The following is a 22282-nucleotide window of genomic DNA, read 5'->3' on the forward strand; positions in this document are numbered from 1 at the left end:
GGAAGGAAGAGATGTATACAAGTGCTTTGCAAACTGTAAAACACTCTCCATACGCAAGGGAGTCATTTGAGCAGTCTCCTACAGTTTCCATTTATTATGTTACATTTCCTTATTATATGAGTGTCAACATGTGCCATAGTATGCATGAGATCAGAGGGCAACTTATGGGAATCATCTCTCTCCTTCCAACATGTGGGTCCTAGGGATCAAACTCAGGCCGTCAGGCTTGGCAGCAAGCCCCTTTATCCACCGAACCATCTTGCCATCCCAGTCTTCTATAGTTTAAATCAAATTCCTGAGCACTGGGCAGTAGATTCCATTTGCAGTCATGGCATCAATGGCCTCCGTGATCTTGGACAAGCCACTGTCTCTGGCAGCCTGTTTCCATGTCTGTGAAGTGTGGATCCACTTTTACCTCTCAAGGTACCTGCGAGAATTCACACATATCAAGTTCCTGGCGTATCCTACTCAGGCTGAGTGGCAGGGTCAAGTCACAGGCCATACCCTTGTTAACTCTGGTACCAGAATAACATTCTGGTAACTGGGCACAACTGAAGAGCACTCCTTACACAGGGAGGCAGGACCCCAGGTTGACGGAAGAGGTAAGAAAGGAAAGCTGGGTGAACGCTAAATTTCCAAGTGAGAAACTGACCTGTGAAGCCGGGCCTAAATGAGGACAGGAAAGCTTACTGTCCGAGCCCTAGGGACGAATCTACTGCTTTTAAGGAAACGTTATCATCCGGTTTTAAAAATTTTTATATCACCCTATCCCCAATCCCCTACTCCCTGTCACTGCCATTTCCCCTAGTCACAAGAGGGTTCAATTCATAGTCTCCAGTTTGAAAGGTTCTAATTGTGGTGTGACTTCCAAGAGCAAAGAGGTCACGGCTGTTATCAGAGGCCACACTGGCACCCACCTCTAGGCCAGCTTCCTTCAGAGGCCAACAAAGTATATGAGAAAGCATCCAGATGAGCTGAAGAAGCCAGGTCTACACTGGTCCCACCACATGCCCACTACTTAACCTTCCTTTCGACTGTTTCATCTTTTGCCCTGGAGGGTTTCTGTGGCAACCGAATGAGATAAAGAATGGCGTGTACACCCAGCAGCCAGCAGCCTACCGTGTGGATGTTCATTCATTTGACCATTTCCCTCCCCCTCCTCTTCAAAGGCTCCAGAGGCTCGGCCCGCTGTCCTTCACATCTCAGAGGAACCACCACCTTCTCAGAATTCAACTCCACGCCTTTGCAGAATGGCGGCCCTGGTCTAATCTCCCCGGTGCCCCACATCCCCAAATAAGTACACAGGTTCTTTTCACTGAAGTGTTTTACTGGTGACCACTGAGGAGACAGACTCAAGTCGGGGTGAGAAAACCAGGTAACAAGCATGGGAGGGTGAGGGTCTCTGGATTGTGGATCCCTGAGGCTTCCTTCTCAGACTGAAGAGGCCTGTCACCAGGAGGGCCATGCCCCCCAGCCTAAGGCTCTAGAGGCTGACACAGGATGAGGCACAGCAGGTAGGAATTCACAGGCCACTGCCGTGTGTGTGTGTGTGTGTGTGTGTGTGTGTGTGTGTGTGTGTGTGTGAAGCTAGACAACTTTGGAGGACCTGTAGACAATGACACCGTCTGAGGCACTACCCCCAAAGCCTGGGGACTGATGACCCAGTCACAAGAGCATGTCCTGAGCCCATCCCATTTCCCCCACAGCTGAGGAAACGAAGAGTGAGCACTCTGAATTTCCAAGGCAAAAAAAAAAAAACTGCTGGGAAGAGGCAGGGTTTTTACTCAGTCCCTTCTCAGGATTTCCTGACTGCGAAGGCAAGAAGGAGCTGTTCCGCAAAGTGAAGGGTTTGTAGTCTTGGAGGCCACAGCAGGTACTAAAGGCCTCCTCCACCCATCAAGCTGGGCTCTATGCTCTCCCTCACTCCCCAAGCAGGCCTCCCCTTTAGCTAAAATCCTTCTCATCCTGCTCGCCCAAGTGTGTTTTCTGGTGTCGGATGAGGTTGGAGCTCCGGGAGAAGTGTTTCCCACACAGGGTGCACCTGTACGGCTTCTCCCCTCTGTGCGTTCTCTGGTGTGCACCAAAGTTGGAGATATCACTGAAAGTCCGCCCGCACTCAGTGCACTCATAAGGCCTCTCACCGGTGTGGGTACGGTGGTGCACCCCAAAGCTGGAGCTGTTGCTAAAGCTCTTCCCACACTCACAGCAGATGTAAGGGGCTGGCTCCAGGTGGGTCCGGTGATGTACAGCCAGCGTGGAGCTCTGAGTGAAGCTCTTGCCACAAATGTCACAGCGGTAGGGCCGCTGGCCCAGGTGATCTTGCTGGTGCGTGGTGAGGTCTGAGCGCCGCCGGAAGCTCTCCTGACACCTGGCGCATTGGTAGTGCTTCTCTTCCAGGTGGATGCGCTCGTGCCGGATGCGGTTGGAGCTCCGGGAGAAACTCTTGCCACACTCGGAACACTTGTAGGGCTTCTCGCCAGTGTGGATCCGCTGGTGCGTTCTCAGGTTGGAGGTATTGTTGAAGGTTTTGCCACACTGAGCACATATGAAAGGCTTCTCATCTGTCTCTGGGCTTGAAAAAGGCATGGGATCTCCGGGGCCTCCGGCTTGGGCAGTGACTTTGTGCCTTATCTTTGGTGGATGCGTTCTGTGGAGTCCCGCCAACAGGCTCTCCTGCCCATGATCCTCCCGAGGTGTGATCTGAGAATCCTTTGAGCCATCCACTCTCCAAGGTTTAGCCCCTTCTCCTTCCTCGGGCAGGTGAGCTTCGGGACTCTGCTCCTTCTCACTGCCCATCTCTGAACCCTGAGAATGAACACAACCTTTATTCCTTGTGCCGGGCCGTGAGACCCCACAGAATCTTGCTTTTTGGTTGAAGCCGTGTATACCTCCCCCCAGGAAAAACCTCAAATAACTTTACTTACTCCTTAACTTTCCCATGACAAACTTACACAGAGTGTTAAGGCTACCCACCACTAATAGATGTACTCTGGGCCATCTGAATGTCACTTGTTAATCCCATAAACAATGGCACTCTACACTATAATTTATGTGTTAAGTAAAGGTGCTTCCTCTTAGAGATGAATTCAACTTCTTCCTGGTAAGTAGCCATCTACTCACTGACTCTGAGATGAACATAAATACCTAGAAGTAGTTACTTACAAGGCCCAGCCTTAACAGTCTTATGCTCTGCCAACCCATTCCTCTCTAGACCTTTCTGTAACCTTCCAACAGGTTAACAAGACCTACAGCAGGGCTTGAGCTTCAGTGCCAGCTTCTCACAGATTCCTGCACACACAGCTAACCTCTTAAATAACACACAGCTGGAGTCATGTTTAGCGATAGTTACATTCCAGCACACCACACACAGGACCAAACACACTGACATCAGCTATCCATACCACGTGCCCACTCATGTCACGCATATAACCAACATACCGACATCAGACATAGAGACCACATACACATCCATATCTGATACAGCCACAAAAAGTATACATGCCACCCGCCCACAGTGACCTGACTAGGAGTGTACAGAAGGCCAGAGTATATCCAAAATTCTTGTCATGCTTTGTGTCTAATCCCACCCACTGCTAAGATTCCTCGGCAATCTCCTGAGTTGCGCCCACTTTCTCCTTTGTAACAGAACGTTGTGCTTGTTTGTATACTTTTTCACACATCTGTTCTCAATAGTTCTTTCTAAGCAACTTAAGGGACTAGGTCATTGTAGTAGCTTTCTGTAGCACAAGGCTGGGTGCTCAGTTGATTTTCTGAATGAGAGATGAGATGAATGAAAACTTTCATCACTGCCCCTGTTGGCTCTGCGTAGGACTTCAGGATCTAATAATATACAAGAAGCAATGTAGCCTCCACTAATTATTTTTAAATAGGGTTTCTCTATGTAACTGTGGCTGCTCTAGAACTCTTTATGTAGACCAGGCTAGCCTTGAACTGACAGAGATCCACTTGCCTCTGTCTCCTGAGTGTCCCTATGCATGCCCAACTGTGTATTCTCTTGTAAAACTGCTGAGACCATATAATTTACCCAATCTCTCTCCAGGGCGCGGAATGTTGGGTAAATATAAGAGTAGGAGGTCAGCGAGGCAGAGTGGCATAGGCCTTTATTTAATCCTGGCACTTGGGAGGCAGAGGCAGGCAGATCTCTGTGTGTTCAAGGACTGCTGGATCTACGTAGTGAGTTCTGGAACAGCCAGAGCTACATAATGAGACTCTGTCTCAAACACTAAAACAAACAAACAAACAAACTTTTCAAAAAGACTGAGTTGGGGCTGGAGAGCTGGCTCAGTGGCTCAGAGCACTTGTTGCTCTTGCAGAGGACTCAGATTCAGTTCCTAGTACCCACATCAGGTAGCTCACACCTGCCTGTAGCTCTTGCTCCAGAGGATCTAATGCCTGGTTCTGGTCTCCACAGGCACCTGCACACATGTGGTGCACATACTCTGGTGCACACACATACATATAATACATTTTAAAAACTGAGCTGAAAAAAAAAAATGACTCGGTAGGTAAAGACACTACCAACCAAGCCTGAACACAATATGCAAGGTTAAGTTCCAGGGAACAGACAGTACATACACCCATTCTTTCTGGCCAGCACTGCATATGGCATATTACACAGTAGTCCGTAACAGCTAATATTTTATAAAGGTCCTACAGAGCACTCGACCTAGGGCTAAGCGGTCCAATGTACCCATCTCAATTCATTTTTACAGCACCTCTGCCTCCCGAGTGCTGGGGTTGAAGGCATGTGCCACTACATCTAGCTCAACTATTCATTTCTCATACTTACTTTAGAAATGATGAAACTGTAACTCTGAGAAATCAAGTCACGTGCCTAAGAGCACACAGTAGGTGGCAAAACTGAAGCCATGTTCATTCCTCCAAAGCTGAGGTTTTCAACCATTCCACCAGGGCTGGAGGGTGAAACGGTGCTACGGCAGTTAGGACACGCGAAGGCACCTCTCTGAAGAGGGCAGGGAGGGAGCTTCACTGAAGAGGTGAAATTTAAACTATGACTTGCAAAATAGACAGATGAGCAGGACCAAGGCTGACAGAGATGGAGAGTCCTTCCCTGACTGAAAAGGCAGTGCAGAAATAACACAAAGTCACCTTGCATTACAAAGATCTGAGGTAGAAGAGACCTAGTGCATGTGGGGTTTTCTTCCTCGGAGCTCAGCAGCACAGAGTCGCCAGCAAGAGTGCAGAGGAGGGATGAGTTCTAAGAACAAGGCAAGAAGATGAGGCTTGGTGATCACAGAAGATGAAGGACAAGAGCCTGGATTAGAAGGAAGAGACCAAGCTAAGGTCCGAAAGATTAAAGTTCTAGATCTGGGTTCGAGTCAAGGGTACCGGGAGTAACTTGGAAGGACCGGGGACAGAGTGTGAAAAATTAAGGAAGCACTCACCGGAGCTACATAGCGATTCAGAGACGGATCATCAAAGAAGCCAAAGAATCTGAGGTGGCCTGGGAGAGGGGACAAAGGCTGCAGCAGTGTCCAAAGAGCCTAGTTAAGTGGGGAAGGAGGATAAAGCTGGAGGAGTCAGCTGGGAAAGCTGAAGGACGAGAGTTGGGTTCAGAGATGCCCATGAGGTTGGGACTGGAGCTGGAAGAGTACAAGGGGCGACTCTAAAGACACGGTGTGTGGGAGGGGCATAGAGTGGTCCAAGGCCAACAGTAAGGCAGGGAGGGTAGTAAGGCTGGGCCATCCGAGGACTGGGGACATGATCGCAGAGGAGGGACACACGGTACCCGGAGGCCTTTGGGACTCGCAAAACAGTAACTTCCCAAACATCAGCCTTCAAGGCCTTCGCAAGAGCGAAGGGGCCAGGCTCGAAGCGCCCCGTGCCTCGCGTTCGCCTCCCCCATAACCCCCACGTCACCTCTACACAGCCGCGACCCACTTCACTCCCGCTGCTCGGTCAGGGACAGCGGCGCCTCGGTGGGCGGGGGAAGGAGCCGGAGCCGGAACCCAGAGAGGATCCGCCTTCACAGCGTCCGGATTGGATCCTGGGAACATTCTTCCTCTCTATTGGCCATACTAACTGTCACACTGCACAAGACCTAGTAGGACGGCCAATAAACATTGGTCTAGTGTGCGACATGCTGGGAGTTGTAGTTCGGAGGTTTGCTTCGCTGAAAACATTTGCCCAGTTCAGAACTCAGCGGTGCAGCTGTCATCACTTCTAAGGTCATCAGGTTTCTTTTCTTTTTGTCTTTTGAAGCGGTGGCCCTCGATAGAAACCTCGTACTTCATTTAAAGTTTATAGTTTAAAATTAAAAGGACATGTACCAGGAAAGGAGTTTAAAAATAAAGTAGTTCGATCTCTTTGTCCGAGAAGCTAAGTGTCCTCTCTCAAGGAATGACCTCCAGCCAGGTCGGCCAGTGGCCCAACGTAGGTTTTGGTTTTTTTTCTGTGTCCTATGTGATCCTGTTAACCCAAAAGTCTCGCATCAATCTGGATATAATAGAACAGTAAGCTATCCAGAGATGGTTTTTGTTTGGTTGGCTGGTTGTTTTTCCCAGATTTTATTTTGAAGAACAATAAAAATTAAGAACTTGAAAGATAAAGAGGATAAAGAAAGTTGATGTGTAAGCTAACTACAAGCTTTTCCTGTCTGTGCGGTCTTTCAATGGTTGTCTTTGTAGCTGGCAAAGCTTTAGAGCTAGTGATGACTCAGTGATTAAGAACACTTACAGGGGACCTAGATTCCCAGCGCCCACATCAGGTAGTTTAAAACCACCTGTAACTCCAGATCCAAGGGATCCAATGCCCAATTGCAGGTGCAATTTGAGCACCTGCACACAAGAACACACACGAATGCACACACACACACATGCACACACACACACATGCACACACACACACAATCAGGAAAGAAAAAAGAGAGGGTCAAGTTTTATAATCCCACCTCTCTCCTCTATAAGATCCCTGGCACAACTATTGTAAGGATATAAGGACTGAGTGGATAGACAGACAGTCAGACAAATAGACACACAGACAAACATTTCCTGCTTCTACAAATAGCTCTATTCTCTATTGGTAAACTCTCTCAATAGGTAAGACCAGCGTGAGTTAGTTAGCCAATAGGATTGGCTACTCAAGCAATTATGTTTGGAGCTGAGGATGTGTGTGACGTGTAAGTATCCATTACACACTATTAGTTTATAAATTGATAAAAATAAAACATCAAAAGGCAGACTCAGGAGTAAAACTGGGTTTATTATGAATGATGTCTAAAGTTTGCTTGAATGGTGGCTGAGCTATTCAGAAACCAACCCCGTAATGTGTTTTCTCCACAACCTCTTTCATAATGAAGACAACATATCAAGCAATAAGTATTAAAGGGTATATTTAATAACTGTACAAAGACAAACAAAATATTCCTTTTGGGTACTGTAATGGCAAATTTTACATATCACTTTGACCCGTCACAAAGGTCCCAGACACTTGGTCAGACCTCACATTTGGTGTCTCTGTGAGAGGAGCTTGGACGAGATTAGCATTTAATCAGTAGCCTGAGTAAAGCAGTCACCCTCCTTAAGTCCAGTGGGAGTCATCTGACCAGGGGAAGACCTCAGAAGAGTCTCGCTGCCTGTCGGGCATTAGACGAATATCAACTCTTTCCCTGCCTTACACTGCAACTAACACTTGTCTCTTTCTAGGACTCTGACCTGCCAACTTCAGTCTCATATTTACTTTCTGTCTCTATCTCTTACTGTGTCTGCATGTTTGTGTGCACACACGCACACACACACACACAGAGTTGGTTCTCTTTCTCTAGGGAACACTAATATAGGCTCTATTAGAAAGAGCCTGTAGCAGATCTAGTTCCTGTAGAGTCCAGCTGCCTTCCCATCTGCAAATCTGTAATTATTAACTCCACAAACAGGCCAAAACACATATGTGGGTATGACTTGAAAGTGCCTTGCCTTCTTTCCCCAATCCACATCCAAAACTTGGATTCATTATTTAAGTATTTAATTTAAAAAGTCTGTGTGTCAGAGTCCCCAATGAAGGAGCCAGAGAAAGTACCCAAGGAGCTGAAGGGGTTTGCAGCCCCATAGGAGGAGCATCAATATGAACTAGCCAGTACCCACAGAGCTCCAAATCACCAATCAAAGAAAACACAAGGAGGGACTCGTGTCTCTAGCTGCCTATGTAGCAGAGGATGGCCTAGTTGGTCATCAATGGGAGGAGAGGTTTTTGGTCCTGTGAAGGTTCTATGCCCCAGTATAGGGGAATGCCTGGGCCGGGAAGTGGGAGTGGGTGGGTTGGGGAGCAGGGGGAGGGGGGAGAGGATAAGGGATTTTCAGAAGGGAAACTAGGAAAGGGGATAGCATTTGAAATGTAAATAAAGAAAATATCTAATAAAAAAAGTCTGTGTGTGTGTGTGTGTGTGTGTGTGTGTGTGTGTGTGTGTGTTGATGTGTAGTATGTGCAGCGAGTTGCAGGTGCCTTTGAAGGCTAGAAGTCTCATCCTCTAGATACGGAGTTACAGGTGGTTGTGAACCGCCCGCTATGGGTGCTGCCCGCTATGGGTGCTAGAAAAGCAAACCCAGGCCCTCTGCAAGATCAGAATGAGCTCGTAATCACTGAACCATCTTTTCAGCCCTGAATTCATTATTTTGTTGTCTCACCTTATAATCTTCCAAATATGATATCTTATCTCATTTTGAGGACATGGCATTGAGACAAGGTTTCTCCACAAAGCCCTCGCTGTCCTAGAACTTACTACAGAAACCAGTCTGGTCTATAATTTACACAGATATATCTTCCAGTAATCCACCTGGAATCACAGATGTGTACCACCATACCTTGCAGTAAGGTGTCTTATTTCAAACAAGACCAACTTTCTTGTTTTCAATAGTCTCTGACCTGGAGGCTGTTGTCGAGTCTAATAGTCTTGTGGGTATACATGAGTAGTTCAAACTGCCACCTTTTCTCACTGGGCCTCTCTGAATGTCAGGAAGTGTTCAGAAGGGCCATGGCCACAGACTGCAGAGTAACTCATCTGCTCAGGGCTGCACAGCTGGATTGCTTTGGTTACAGCTGTACCTACCAGCCTGTGTTCAGGTTTCTTGGGATTCTGGTTCCTGTCATGATGTAGGTAGCTTAATTTTTGAAACCATGTGCATTCTGGATGTCTCCATCTCAAATTAGCTGTCGAAAACAGCTCTGGGTGTCTCGAAACTCTGCTGTAAACAGCCTGAAGAAAACAGAAACCCATGGAGTATTTACCCCTCTGTCTCTAACCCTGAACAGAGAAGAAAGGATGTGTGAGTCTCAAGATACATACTTGTAAAAAGCTGGCGTGGCGAGTTAGAGGCCTGACTGGGGGAAAAGAGAACAGTCTCTGGTGGAAGACATTTGGGTCTGGGGGCTGTAAGTTCACACCTGATAACCCCTGAGCAGGCTGACAAAGAGAAGCTGCTGCCAAGGTTCCCTCAGGGAGAGAGCCCTTTCCCCTGGCCTGAACGGAGTCCCCCTGCATTACATCCAAGGTCTCCTCCTGAACCTTGCCTGAGTGCATTTTGTTGATTTCAAAAAGCCATCTGCCAGGGCAATGGGAATGTCTCAAGAACAAGGCAGAGTTCAGAACCGAGCCCTGGGAGAAAAGCAGAAGAGAAACCACAGAAGGCTCTGGACTGGGGTCAAGGAGATGAGGTACTGGAGAAACAGATGCTGGGCCAGGAGCCTGGGTCCAGGGTGCCAGGCCGGATGCTCACGAGAGTGGAGCACAGGGCACAGCCCTACAAAGAAGGAACTTTGAGGCCCTTAAGGGCAGGGCCAAGGTTAGAGGGCCAGGTATCATTAAGCAGAAATAGCTCAGAACCCTGAGGGGACAGTAAGGATGGGTTCATCTTCAGGGACACGTCTCCATTAGCACGGTCTTTTCCTTCTTGTTTGGGGACAATCGACTCCTCTGATTTCTGAAGCTCAGTACAAATGATCAGAGGTGCCGTGTTTTTCCCCTCATCGTGAAGACAAGGTTCAAAGAAAGGGCGAAGTGGGCTCGAGAAACTGTGGGTGAAAGTGAAGATGTGGGACTTATCAGTCACGTTGTAGAAGGAGATGATGCCGGCTTCATAGTCCAGGAAAATCCCCACACACTTTGGAGACTCTTTGAGGCGGAAGGAGGTCTGCGGGGACGTGAGAGCTTCATACTCATTCCCACGGCTCTGTCGCACAAGCCAGTGGCCATTGGCAGGCGAGGCCGTGACCTTCCCTTTCCTGCTCACAGACTCACTACACACTCCAAGAATCCATTTGGTCTTCTCGCCCACGTACACTTCCCAGTAGTGACAGCCGGTTGTGAAATACTCGGAGCCCAGGACGCTGACAACAAAATCAAACCTCTCTGGGTTGTCAGGAACAGGCCGCTTCCTGTCGCCGAGCCTCACACATCTCCGATCCTCAGACAGGATGAGTTTGGGATGTGCCGTGTCGGGGTCCAGGGTCACTGCCACTGCAGAGAGTTAGAGAGAGGAGAGAAGAGAGATTTATGTTTTAAGGAATCTCCCAGTAGATTTGGAGGGGGAAATAGCCTGGATATCTGCAAACTACCATTAATCTGTATTAATTTATGGCTTTCTCCCGACCTCCTCCATGTGTGTACTGGACTTCTAGCTTGTAGGTAGAAAGGTGTGCATGAAGTCCTAGGCTCCACTTTCAGCACTAATAAAACAGGCAGAGCAACTCACTTCAGTGCTTGGGAGTAGAGACCGGAGCATCAGTAGTAGCAAAGATCACCCTTGGCTACATAGAGCGTTCGAAACGAGCCAGCAGCACTACATTAGACTCTGTCTCAAAAGGCCAAAACACAAAAAAGTCTAGACTTGGATGTTAGATCCTGCATTGGTCAGGGTTTTTTTTGTCAACCTGATGACAAGCTAGAGCATATAACAACTTGTAGGTCACAACTACTTGAGGAGTCACATGTCAGATATCCTGCATAGCATATATTTACAGTACAATTAGTAACAATAGCAAAATTACAGTTATGAAGTAGCAATGAAGATAATTTTATGGTTGGGGTCACCACAACATGAGGAACTGTATTTAAAGGGTTGCAGCATGAGGAGGGCTGAAAACCACTAAGCTTGTATAACCTGGAAAGAGGGAAATTCAATTAAGAAAATGCCTGTATCCGCTTAGCTTGCTATTGGGTTCATTTTCTTGATTAACGGTTGGTGTAATGGTACTCAGCCCATTGTGGGTGGTGTCATCCCTAGGCAGATGGTCCTGACTGTATAAGAAAGCAGGCTAAAGAAGCCATAGGGAGCAAGCCGGTGAGCAGAATTCACTCCTCCATGGTCTCTGTTGCAGTTCCTGCCTCCATATTCCTGCCCTGGCTTTGCCTGATGATTAACTGTAAGCTGTAAGCCGAATATACCCTTTCCTCCTATGTTAGTTAGCGTTACTATTGCTGTAACAAAACTCCATGACCAAAGCAACTTGGGAGGAAAGGGTTTATTTGGCATATATATATATATATATATATATATATATATATATNTGTGTGTGTGTGTGTGTGTGTGTGTGTGTGTGTGTGTGTATCTCCTGGGTCACAGTCCTTTAAGGGAAGCCAAGGAAAATCTCAGATTTGATCCAACTATGCTACATAGTGACAGTAGTAACAACAACAACAACAACAACAACAACAACAAATGTACAGTCTGCATCCAGATGGAACAGGATGAAGCCTAAGTGGCAGAGTTTGTGAAGGATGGACTCTGAAATGAGACCCGGTTATTAACTTACCAAAATGTAGCCGGGCTCTTCTCCAGCCTGAAAGGCAAAGAAGGGAGGTGTTAAAGCTGAGGAGAAATGGAGGCCACCCAGAGACCAGAGCCAAAACCCGGGAGAGAGCATCTCACCTGCATTGGCCGCCGCTCTTTTCAACTCTGGGGAAGAAGAAACAGGGGTAAGGGTGAGCTGTCTGCCTCTGCACTTACTGGGCAGGAGATATAACAGTATGGACATGATAAAAACATGGGTCACTTACTCAGTTCACTCCGGAGTTTCTCTGAAGAACAAAAACAGTTGGACATCAGAACAAGGTCAATTACCCATTCGCAAGGCTTTGTCCCTCACACCCACATTCCTAGAGCAGATAAGAAGCAGCTACGTCCTAGGACTTCCCCATAATGTTGTCTGCACTGGTGATAGCTCCCAGCTGTGGCCTGGGGGTCCCCAGAGATATGACAGATGGTCCCCAAATTTCTATGTGAGCCAAACCTTTTAAAAAAAAAAAAAGATGTATGTATGTATTATGTATGTATATAGTGTTCTGCTTGTATGTATGCCTGCATGCCAGAAGAGGGCACCAGATCTCATTATTGATGGTTGTGAGCCACCATATGGTTGCTGGGAATTGAACTCAGGACCTCTGGAAGAACAGACAGTGCTCTTAACCTCTGAGGTAAATCTTATCTACAGACCCAATAAATATTGCATGTCTCACCTGTAGGTGACAAAATAAGGGTGTGAAGATGTTATAGAATAAAATATAAGTTTATTTAAAACTATCACCCATTCTCTTGTTAGCATGTATATTTTCTCTGTGTAAAAATATATAGATACGCTACATATCTTCAGATTTGTTTGTTTTCTTGTTTTTTGTTTTGTTTTGTTTGTTTTATTTTTTAGTAGGGTCTCACTATGTAACTCTGGTTGGCCTGGAACTTGATAGACAGACCAGGCTGGTCTTGAACTCACAGAGATTTACTTGCCTGCCTCTGCCTCCAGCGTGATGGGATTAAAGTTGTGCACTATTATATCTGGCAGGATTGTTGTTGTTATTATTATTATTGTTATTAAATGTCAAAAATTGGTTCCTAAAGACGAAGTGACTGAAAATCCAGAGGACTGTGTCAGATTCAAGTAGAGACTCAACTGTTCTAGATGCTGCCTAAGGTAATACTAGGCCTGGATACAAAGGACTCCCAGATGGCTTCAGCTTCGAGAGACACACACCTTGGTAAAACAGTTCCCACTTAGAGGCTATGTAAATGTTATGCAGGACACAGATACAGAGAGCATTCACAAAGGGGCTGTGAAGACCCAGGAAACCGCCTGTAGTTCAATTACTCTATTCCCCCTACCCAAATAATGAAAGTTGAGTCACTCAGCGCACAGCAGAGATGGCTGCAGAAAGCAGGAGGTGCAATAGAACTCAGCAAAACTTACTGAGGGCTTTGTGGAGTCTTCCTAAAAACCAGAGAGAGACGGAGAGAGGAGTGAGCAACCAGAGCCTGTCCCTTCATCTCTGCGGCCATGGAAGGCCTACCACTCCACCACCCCACAAGTTACAGGACGAGGCTGCTTCCAGCCAGATCCAACCCCTGGTTCCCAAGGTCAGACTTGGGAGTCCAAGGGAGCTTTTACAACTTCCCTGATGGCCAGCTGCCCCAGACTTTCGTTCCTCTTTCCAATCGTATCTGTCTGGTCTCACTTCCTCTGTCTGTTTCCATATTTGCATGTGCGCGTGCAAGCACATGTGCATACACGCATACACGTGCGTGTATGTGTGTGTGTGTGTGAGTTTGTGTTTGAGTGTGTGAGCTCGAGCCAAAGAATTGAAACTATGCATCTGAGAGGCTCCAAAAAAGCTAAGGGCTAGACTCAAGGTAGGTTCTTGGGCTTGGAACAGTGAAGCTGAACATGTCACAGCTTCTCAGGAGCTTAGGGTTGATGGCTGTTACTTCCACGACTAAGTGCTTCCATTCACCATATCCTGCCCTTACAGAGTATGATGTGGAACCTCTTAACAGTAACATGCATGGAATTACTATTCCTGTTTTGCAGAGAGTGGGCTGAGGCTCAGAAGGACATGGAATTTTCTCAATGTCATCTAGCTAGTAATTGGCCATGGAGGCAAGATTCCAATTCAAGCCTGTCTGGTTTCTAAGACAGTGTCCCCTGCCATCATACTGTCCTCTAGTCCCCTTGGGCAGAGCAATCGGTGTGTCTACAGTGTGCAGTGTACACTCCAACTCCAGGATGGAGAGGTACAGAGTGCGGCACAGAGCCTAACACCACTCAACTATGAGCTGTCAAGTCAGTGATGTACCTTCTCAGCAAGACTTCACAATCGTGTCTGTTGACATTCGCCCTGGGTGGTCCTCAGCACACGTTCATTCAACTAATGGTAATGGCATGGCATTGAGGAAAAGGTGCCCCAGGTCCTGTGACAGATCTTTGTAAAGGTTTCTCTTTTAACACTGAGAACAGATGAGGAGTCCAGAGCTCTGGACAAGACCAACGTACTCAAGGCCAAGATGTGGTAGACCAGTAAGCTGAGCCAAGTACTGCTGACCCCAGAGCCTGAGGTCCTTCCATGGCACCACATCACCTCTCTCCATATCAAGGTCATGTAGATTCCCAAGATTCTTATGCATCCCATGTAACTTTGTTCATATATGCTCCAGTCATATGCAAACTTCCTTTTACAATGACTGGCAGAAGGACTGGTGAAGGGAGTTTGATGGTCCAGACCCATGCATTTTGGGGTATTGGCATCTCCCTAACCACTGCCACCAACTCCATTGCCTCTTGACACTGGAAACTACATTCTGCACTGTGGAGGGGCTGCTAGTATTTATTATCAGTAGAAAGAATGCTGCGTTTGTTCCCTGTCTTGCACTCTGTTCATACCTTTTTCTTTGGCATGGTCTTCCAGAAGATTTTCTAGAGAAAGAAAAGAGAAAGCAAATAAGATTTGTGGCCATTTCTGTGGAGAGTCCCTAGTCCCTGTTGGTTTTATCAGCCCTTGAACTGCCCAACTCTGCCACCTTCAGCTCCACCCCACCTGATCTGGTCTATCATTTTTCTTCGGAACAACAAAAATGGAAACCCAACTTGTCTCCCATGTCTTGTCTTACTCCTCTGATCTCTTCACAACACAGAAGCTGACGAGCACACGTCAAAGCATGATTCTGAGCAGGATGTCCCCATGGACTGCTTTACCATCTCTTTTAGGAGAAAAGCCTGGGCTCTTCCATCAACACAAACAGAGGTTGATGAAACTTTCAGGGACAAAGTTTAGTTCTGTGGGCACTGGTGATACAGAAATCAACAAAACCAAAGCACGGCCCTGACCCCTGCCCAGGACACTTACCTACCTCCATCACTTGCTCATACAGCAGCTTCTCTGGAAGGGGAGAGAGGAGAGAGTGAGCTCAGCTGAGGAAGCGCCTTTTCCGCCATGCTGCTGCCCAAACATGGTCTGAGCTGTCCGAATAGGACTGACCCCTCCGCCAATATAGGTGTATGGCCATTAGAAAAGGTCACAGTCCTCACACCCTCGGATAGAGGAGGAAGTGTTGGGTTATGTAACTTTCCAAATCCTTTGCAATTAAGATCCTGAGAAACGCAACCATTTTAAATGAGGGTTTTATCCAAATGAATATAATTGGATTTCCTGATTAGAAGGCTCTAATTTCTTAGTTAATTAGAAAGCTGCCAGGGTTGATTCGGATCTAATTTCTCAAAGGCTGAGAATTCACAGCTCTACTCAGAGCCTCTCCACAGCTTACTCCCCTCCCTCTGCCATGTGAGTCCCTGGCACGTGGCTGTCCCAGTTTTCAACTGGCAGGGTCTCCCACCTGCAGCAAATATTGTGTCCACATCTGCTCCTGTGGGTCTTTCCCCAGAGCAGTCACAGTCTCCCATACCCCCCCAGCCCTCCCCACCAGTGCCCACAGCTCCCTTACTACCACGTTACCTTTTGATTTTTTTTGTTTACAAATGAGCCAGATGCCAAGGAGGATGAGGAGCCCCAAGATGGGCAAGACCACAGAGAGAGCCACTGCTGGAGAGGACAGACTTCCTCGTTCTGGGGCTGAAACAAAGATCACCAATGACCACCCTCAGGGAGACATCTGAGAATAGCTCCCTGCCTCGAAGGACAGATGGCCCAGGTACATCCTGCTGTCCCATTGCCTCTGGGAAGACTGCCTGCCAAGACTGATGAAGCTCTTTGCTTCTCTTGGGAATTCAAACTCCAGGTGGCAAAGTGAAATGGGGTGCTCATATTTTACAAAGGCTTCTCAACCACAAGCTGACCCTGTCCTCTAACTCCACTGGCAAGGACTCCCAGGGACCTCACAGTCCTAAGTGCATGCTCCTTAATAATCATCAACAGTCTCTCATGAGTCCTGTCTGCCTTCTTCTGGTACGCAACCACAGGCTCAGCTGCAACAGTGTGCTTCAGGCCACTGGTGTGGGACTGAGGTCTGTGTCCCCGCAAGTAGAGCAGGAAAGGGGTGGAGCTGTGACAAGTGGTGGAGAGTCCCAGCTGGCTGGATGTTCTTGTTCAGCCTTTGGGTGGCTCTAGGCAAGAGACCTAGCCTCTCCCAACTTGGTTTAACTCATCTATAAAATGGAGATGGTAAGAGTCCTAATTCCCTGGGACTTGGGGGGAGGGGAAGGACTTAAATTTGTTACCTTAAATTCTTATGCTAGGGAGAGGCAATGTCAGAAGAGGAGAAGGGCATAGAGGGAAGAACAACGAAAGGGACCGGCAGATGTCCAGGAGGCTGCTCTACCAACTCATTTTATTACATGACTCCATAGTTAGAGGGTATTTCAAAGTGTCACACTTTTTAACCCAGTGGTTCCATTTCCTTAGGATGGGATTGTGAATCGGCTCCCAAAGAGGTATGAAGATGTCCACTATGTCACTAGTTATAACATGGGGGGGGGGGGCGGGGATGGCAAGGCATCTGGATTTCCAGACACAGCCTTTGTTTAATTTGTTTTAATCTATAGACACACACAAAAATCAAGTTATGAAAAAATATTTAAGGATATAGAAGAAAAATGGCTTATGGCTAGGCAGTGGTGGCACATGCCTTTAATACCAGCACTCGGGACGCAAAGGCGGGCAGATCTCTATGAGTTCAAGACCAGCCTGGTCTACAAAGAAACTTTCAGGTTATCCAGGGCTGTTACACACACTCCTCAGAGGTACATACGTGTAAGTCTTGAGAGCCATACCCCAAAAATATTAGCAGTAGTTCTCTATAATTTATGAGATTCTATACCATTGTTTTGATCTCTCTAAAATGTTCCCTTTTTTCAAGTTTTTCTTTTTTTACAATATACATTCTCAGAGCTATAATATGATATAATTCTTGGAAATTTTGAATAAATGTTTAAATTTTATGTGTATGGGTGTTTAATTTGCCTGAATGTCTATGTACCATGCATGTGCCTGGTGCCCCAACGGCTGAGCCATCTCTCTCACCCCTGAAAATTCCTTATAAAGTTTCCACTGAGGTAGGGGTTTCCTCCAGGCCTCTTAGGAGCCTCAAGCTTATATGCATCCTAGCATTACCTCCAATAATCATGGCCGTCGTCTTCTCTTGGCCAAGGGCCTCATTATGGATAGTGCAGGACACATTTCCCAGGGCATTGTCCCTGATTCTGCTGGACACTGCTGTTCGGAACAGCCCATTTTCATCCAGGGAGTGAACCTCTGAAAGGGAGAGTAGCGCTCTACCCGTCGTGTCTCTCCACTCAGTCCACGGCTTTGGGAACCATCCCACTGATTGACACAGCAGCTCGATCCACCCAGCATCATAGCCCTTCACGTGGATGTAGGGATCAGAACCTAAAACTGAAGAAGACAGATTGCCTGACTGAGGCAATCCAGCTGACTGGCAGGGCCCTGGCAAGGGCACGGTCCTAGCCAATTTCTTGCCCTCCTCCAGCCTTCTCTGATGGACAGCCACAGCTGGTAACAGACCTAGAGCATCTGCCTCTGCCTTCTTACCCTTGCCCACAGCTGCTCGGTTCACCACTGTGGGATAAAACAGTTCAGCCATATAAAGTTCAAGATTCACTCAGGACAATACCAGCATCATACTACCAGTCCGGGGACTCCAGTCTCCAATTGAAAATGACTTACCTCTAAAGGACTCCACGATTTGAAAGAGTCTACCAACTACTGTGTGTGTTTTACAGGAATTCATCCCTCTGGGGCATGTAACCAAATGGCAATCAAAAGGTGATCAGGGGCTGGAGCGATGGCTCAGGGGTTAAGAGTACTGCTTGCTCTTCCAGAGAACCCAGGTTTGGTTCCCAACACCCACATGGCAACTCACAACTGTCTTTAATTCCAGTCCCAGGAGATCTGACCCTCTCTTCTGGTGTCTGTTGTCCCCAGGTACCCATATGGTGTACAGACATACATGCAGGCAAAACACCCACACACATAGAATAAAAATAAATAAATCTTCAAAGGGATGATCTAGGGTGACTTCACAGAGCTGACACGGAACAAATGCAGAGACTTGGACCGGGTTTGAGGTAGACTGGTTTTTCTAAAAATCACTGAAGATGGTTTGAGAAGCAGTATCTGCCTTCTGGCCCTTTCCATACTCAGAACTCAGAAAGGAGCTGTGCAGCAAATCCTTGTCACAGCTGGGAATTCTGAGCCTGGAGGACTTTTCCTTGCAGCCCTGATTATGAGCTTCTTGGTAGCGGAGAAGAGAAAGCTTCCTTTGTTGTCTCAGCTAACAAGTTTACAGGTCACCAACTGTGCTTATCCAGGTCCTGTATTGGACAATGTTTTCCAAAGTCCAAGTTCCTCCCCTCCTCCCAACAGAACACCAGTCAGGGTTTCACTAAGTTGAACGGACAGGACTGGAGAAGTCCAGGCTGATAAAGCAGCTGTCACAAATGACCCGGGCCCCTCCAACCTGTGCTAACCTGCCACCTGCAGGGTCACGTTGTCTTCTCGACTTGAGTTTCCGACCCAGACCTGGCACTGGTACAGCCCTCGGTCCTCGAGCCTCACATTACTGATTTGCAGGATGTAGCTTTCCTTGTGGGCATCCCTCACCAGTGCCGTCCTGCCCTTATATTCTGGCATCAGGTCTTCATCTCTGTCCTGCCCATCCCGGAACACGTGGACAGCCTGGGTGCGAGGTAGGTGTCCGGGCCGATACCACCTCATCTCGCTGAGTACCATGTTAGGCCAGAGGAAGAGAGGGCAGGACAAGTTGGCTGTGTCCCTAAGAGGGGCTATGTAGACCTTGCCAGCATCCCCTGTGTGACGGAGACCAAAGAGGGGGAGAAAAACGTTTTAGAGACAGCTTGGGAAGGAGTGAGAAAGGGGGTTTCCTTAGGGAAGGGCAATCCTGGAAAGGAGAATGGAAAACAGAACCCAAGAAGAGCCAAGTTCCAGAGCCATGCCTCATCCCTGTCAGACCTCCCAGGCAGAAAAAGACCCAAAACTCCTACCTGACACCTGAACAGGCGGCTGGAAGACAGCTATGGTGAAGAGACAGCCGACAAGCCAGGAACCACGGGGACTTGGTCTCTCCATATGAACTAGGACAGACATCAAAAGAGGGCTGATGAGTTCGAGCTGGAACTGGGGCTGAGACACATGGCCCATCTGAGGAGCAAGGACATGTGCTTCTAAACCCAGCTCCCCTTCCCTACTCCCTTGTGATACCACTCTTATTCCTCCTGTGACAATGTGACTAAAATCCTCAGAAACTCTTCTTCTTAAAGTAGTTTTTAATTATATGTCTATATGGGGGAGGCATGCGCACCACATGAGTGCAGGTGCCCTTAGAGGCTAGAGGAGGGTGCCAGCTCCCCTGTTAACTGGAGATACTGGTGGTTGTGAGAATGGTCCCCAGCAAGAGCAACAAATGCTCTTAACTGCTGAGCAGCATCTCCAGCCTCGCTGACAGCCTTGCAAGTTGACGATCAACCAAGGCTGCAAAGTCCTCATCATGGTCCAACATGAAGAAACCAATCCTTCAAATAGGCACTGGGGCTCGCTGACTAGACCTAGACTCAAGTCTTACCTAATTTCTATTTGCTAGTCCCACATCTCTAGCAAAGTTGTGTAATATCTTTGCCGCTCTGGCAATAATCTGTCGGGGCAGGGCTTCTTCACAGGCAGGTGGACAGATTCGGGAAGAGAGTATGCATTGAGCACTGGCTGTAGATGCCTGGAGAAATGTGCTTGATAAATGTGTACTAAACTCAACGGAGATATCATAGCTCAGAGGTGCAAAGCACGGTGTGTTCTAGCGGTGGGAGACCCCAGAGAGTTCCCTAGTGAAGCTCTGCCCACCCACTTGCTATTGCCTGAACTGCAGGCAGTTAGCAGGAAGCGTGGTCTGTCCTGCCACACTGAGGAGGAAGGTGAAAATGCAAGCAGTCTAGGAGGAGATCACCTCCAAATTCTCTCCACCCGTTCCCACCCTGCCCATCACTTCGGTTATCAGAAAACAACCCGGGAGTGCTGGGGCGATGGCTCAGCTTGTAAGACTACTGCCTGCTCTTGCAGAGGACCTGGGTCAGTTCCAGCACCCACATGGCAGCTCACCAGTATCTGTAGCTTCCAGTTCCAGGGGATCCAATGCCCTCTTCTGACCTTCACAGGCACTAAGCACACATTCACACAAGCAGACAAACTTGTCCCCATAAAGTAAAAACAAACAAATCTTTTTTAAAAGCATAAACCCGTCATGTTGCTTTGATACCTGACATCTTCCGTGAGTGTGGCATTACACACATTTTCCATGCCACCACATGTTTCTTTAGCAGCTTCAGCATTCCAACACAGACCTGTGAGAATTTTTAGAAATAATTCCATATGGTTGAACATCAGTACAGATGACAGTGGTTGGTGGCTAGAATTAGGAGTCTTAGTCCTAAGGGTTGTAGCAGAGTCTCCAACTAAATGAGACTGTAAATTAAAGCAAACTGCTTAACTCTTAGGCTTTGAGTTTCCTAATTTTAAAATAGGAATGTTTTCACCACCAAATTGTCCTAAGGGATGAATGAATGAATCAATGAACCAATCAATGAATGAATGAATCAATCAATCAATATAAAAGTTCTTGCTTTCCCACAGCCTTGCCTTAAGTGGAATATTTCAAGTTAAATAAAGTTTTAATCAATTTGATAATAAAATAATATTTTTAAGCTTTTTCTTTGACTTATTGTCTCTTAATAGCTTGAATAAATCTTTATATAGTAGCCATTTTTCCCCATGACACAAGTTGAAAGTATGTTCCTTCAGTCAGAATCAGTCACATTTTAAGTTTGAACTAGTCTGATTTTTAAAGCTTACAAATCAAAAAAAAAAAGATTCCAACAGACATTCTCTTGCCAATCTTGAGCAACTTATGAAGACCCTACACATGTATAAATGATCAGCCTGATATGGCCCAGCCCGGGACCCAGCAGATGGTGGGGCCGAGCTGCACATCTGCTGTATTATTAATGACTACTGTGACAATAAGTAGAGTCTTAGACAGAACCCGCCCAGCACCCTGGTAACTTGGATTTGAGGCTCCTAAGTGACAGCTAACCATTGTTCCATTTTGTCCTTTAAGATGATCTTTGTAAAAAGAAAGATTATTTCCCTACTGAACTTGAGGATCCTGAGAAATGTAAAGAACTAAACAGACTAAGGAAAGAAAAGAGACCGGAGAGAACTGACCTTTGGGATGGAGATTGTGTCCTTTAGCGGCAGAGCTGGAGCCTCCTACCTGGGAACACTGGGCTCCCCACAGGCAGGGTGGTCTGACATTGGGCAAGAGTGCCAGGAAGATCTCAAGAGATGGGTCTGCAAAAAGTTCATATTCTAGTCTGATGCCAGAGTCTCAAAGCCAAGGGCTCTCTCTGTCTATCCCACAGAGGGCCTCTGACTGTCCCTATAAACAAACAAGCAACGCCCTGTCTGCCCATCCCTGATAAAGCGAGCGTTCAGAAAGGAGGCTCCCCAAAAGCAAGGGACCGGTCTACTGCCGCCTTTTCCCCAACTCTCTTTTCCCCCAGTGCTTGGTGACAACCATGACTCCTAAATTTTGATTCCATTGTTCCTTTTTAAAAATAAAGGCTTGCTCTCTTGTACTTCCCAATAAGCATAAATTAGAAGCTTCATCAATGGAACTGAAGACCATTATGTTGAGGGAAATAGGGCAGACTCAGGAAGACTCGTTTTCTCCTATATGTGGGATTTATGTTTAAGGGTTTGTGGTGTGTGTGTGTGTGTGTAGTGTGTGTGTGTGTGTGTGTGTGTGTGTAAGCACGTGTAGGTTATGAAAGTCAAAAGGAGACCATGGGAGAGGAGAAAGAAACCATAAAAGGCCAGGGGAGAGTAAAGTAATATGGGCAATTTGAAAGCACAGGGAGGAGCATTGGGGAGGAGGGAGAGCAGTAAGAAGGGGTTAGGGAGTGTGTGAGAAGACACTGGGTGGAAGAATGAATAAGAACAAAGTGT

The 22282-nt window shown here is 47.2% G+C and overlaps 2 protein-coding genes across 9 annotated transcripts; both read right to left on the reverse strand.

Moving 5' to 3' along the window:
• Nucleotides 1-1309: 1309 nt before the first annotated feature.
• Znf691 (zinc finger protein 691) lies at nucleotides 1310-5985 on the reverse strand. Of its 6 annotated transcripts, none has more exons than XM_029476862.1 (4): nucleotides 5902-5953; nucleotides 5427-5525; nucleotides 4811-5010; nucleotides 1310-2805 (listed from the first exon to the last, which is right to left on the reverse strand). In XM_029476862.1, exon 4 carries the CDS (start codon nucleotides 2794-2796, stop codon nucleotides 1945-1947), a length of 852 nt encoding a protein of 283 aa, XP_029332722.1. In that variant the 5' UTR covers nucleotides 2797-2805; nucleotides 4811-5010; nucleotides 5427-5525; nucleotides 5902-5953; the 3' UTR covers nucleotides 1310-1944. The 6 variants fall into 6 exon arrangements, 5 of the variants coding, with proteins under 5 accessions (XP_029332722.1, XP_029332720.1, XP_029332723.1 ...); XM_029476860.1 differs by having other exon boundaries at nucleotides 4811-5096; XM_029476863.1 differs by lacking the exon at nucleotides 4811-5010.
• A 3404-nt stretch (nucleotides 5986-9389) lies between these two features.
• Ermap (erythroblast membrane associated protein (Scianna blood group)) lies at nucleotides 9390-19886 on the reverse strand. 3 transcript variants are annotated; one of them, XM_021161495.2, is made up of 12 exons: nucleotides 19851-19886; nucleotides 19273-19362; nucleotides 18739-19077; nucleotides 17363-17644; nucleotides 15749-15865; nucleotides 15143-15175; nucleotides 14680-14712; nucleotides 13213-13233; nucleotides 12029-12049; nucleotides 11901-11927; nucleotides 11785-11811; nucleotides 9390-10489 (listed from the first exon to the last, which is right to left on the reverse strand). In XM_021161495.2, exons 2-12 carry the CDS (start codon nucleotides 19355-19357, stop codon nucleotides 9774-9776), a joined length of 1701 nt encoding a protein of 566 aa, XP_021017154.1. In that variant the 5' UTR covers nucleotides 19358-19362; nucleotides 19851-19886; the 3' UTR covers nucleotides 9390-9773. The 3 variants fall into 3 exon arrangements, with proteins under 3 accessions (XP_021017154.1, XP_021017153.1, XP_021017152.1); XM_021161494.2 differs by lacking the exon at nucleotides 19851-19886 and adding an exon at nucleotides 19590-19829; XM_021161493.2 differs by lacking the exon at nucleotides 19851-19886 and having other exon boundaries at nucleotides 19273-19829.
• Nucleotides 19887-22282: the final 2396 nt, after the last annotated feature.

This window comes from Mus caroli, chromosome 4, assembly GCF_900094665.2.
Source record: "Mus caroli chromosome 4, CAROLI_EIJ_v1.1, whole genome shotgun sequence".
NCBI lineage: Eukaryota > Metazoa > Chordata > Mammalia > Rodentia > Muridae > Mus > Mus caroli.

Coding starts and splice junctions, on each gene's coding strand:
- Znf691 (XM_021160036.2), bottom strand. CDS start 2,796: ATGGGCAGTGAGAAGGAGCAGAGTCCCGAAGCTCACCTGCCCGAGGAA.
- Ermap (XM_021161493.2), bottom strand. CDS start 19,429: ATGGGCCATGTGTCTCAGCCCCAGTTCCAGCTCGAACTCATCAGCCCT. Junction 17,645..18,738: donor CGTGACCCTGCAGGTGGCAG/GTTAGCACAGGT, acceptor TGTCTTCTTCAG/TTTTAGGTTCTGATCCCTAC. Junction 15,866..17,362: donor GACGGCCATGATTATTGGAG/GTAATGCTAGGA, acceptor TCTTTGTTTCAG/CCCCAGAACGAGGAAGTCTG.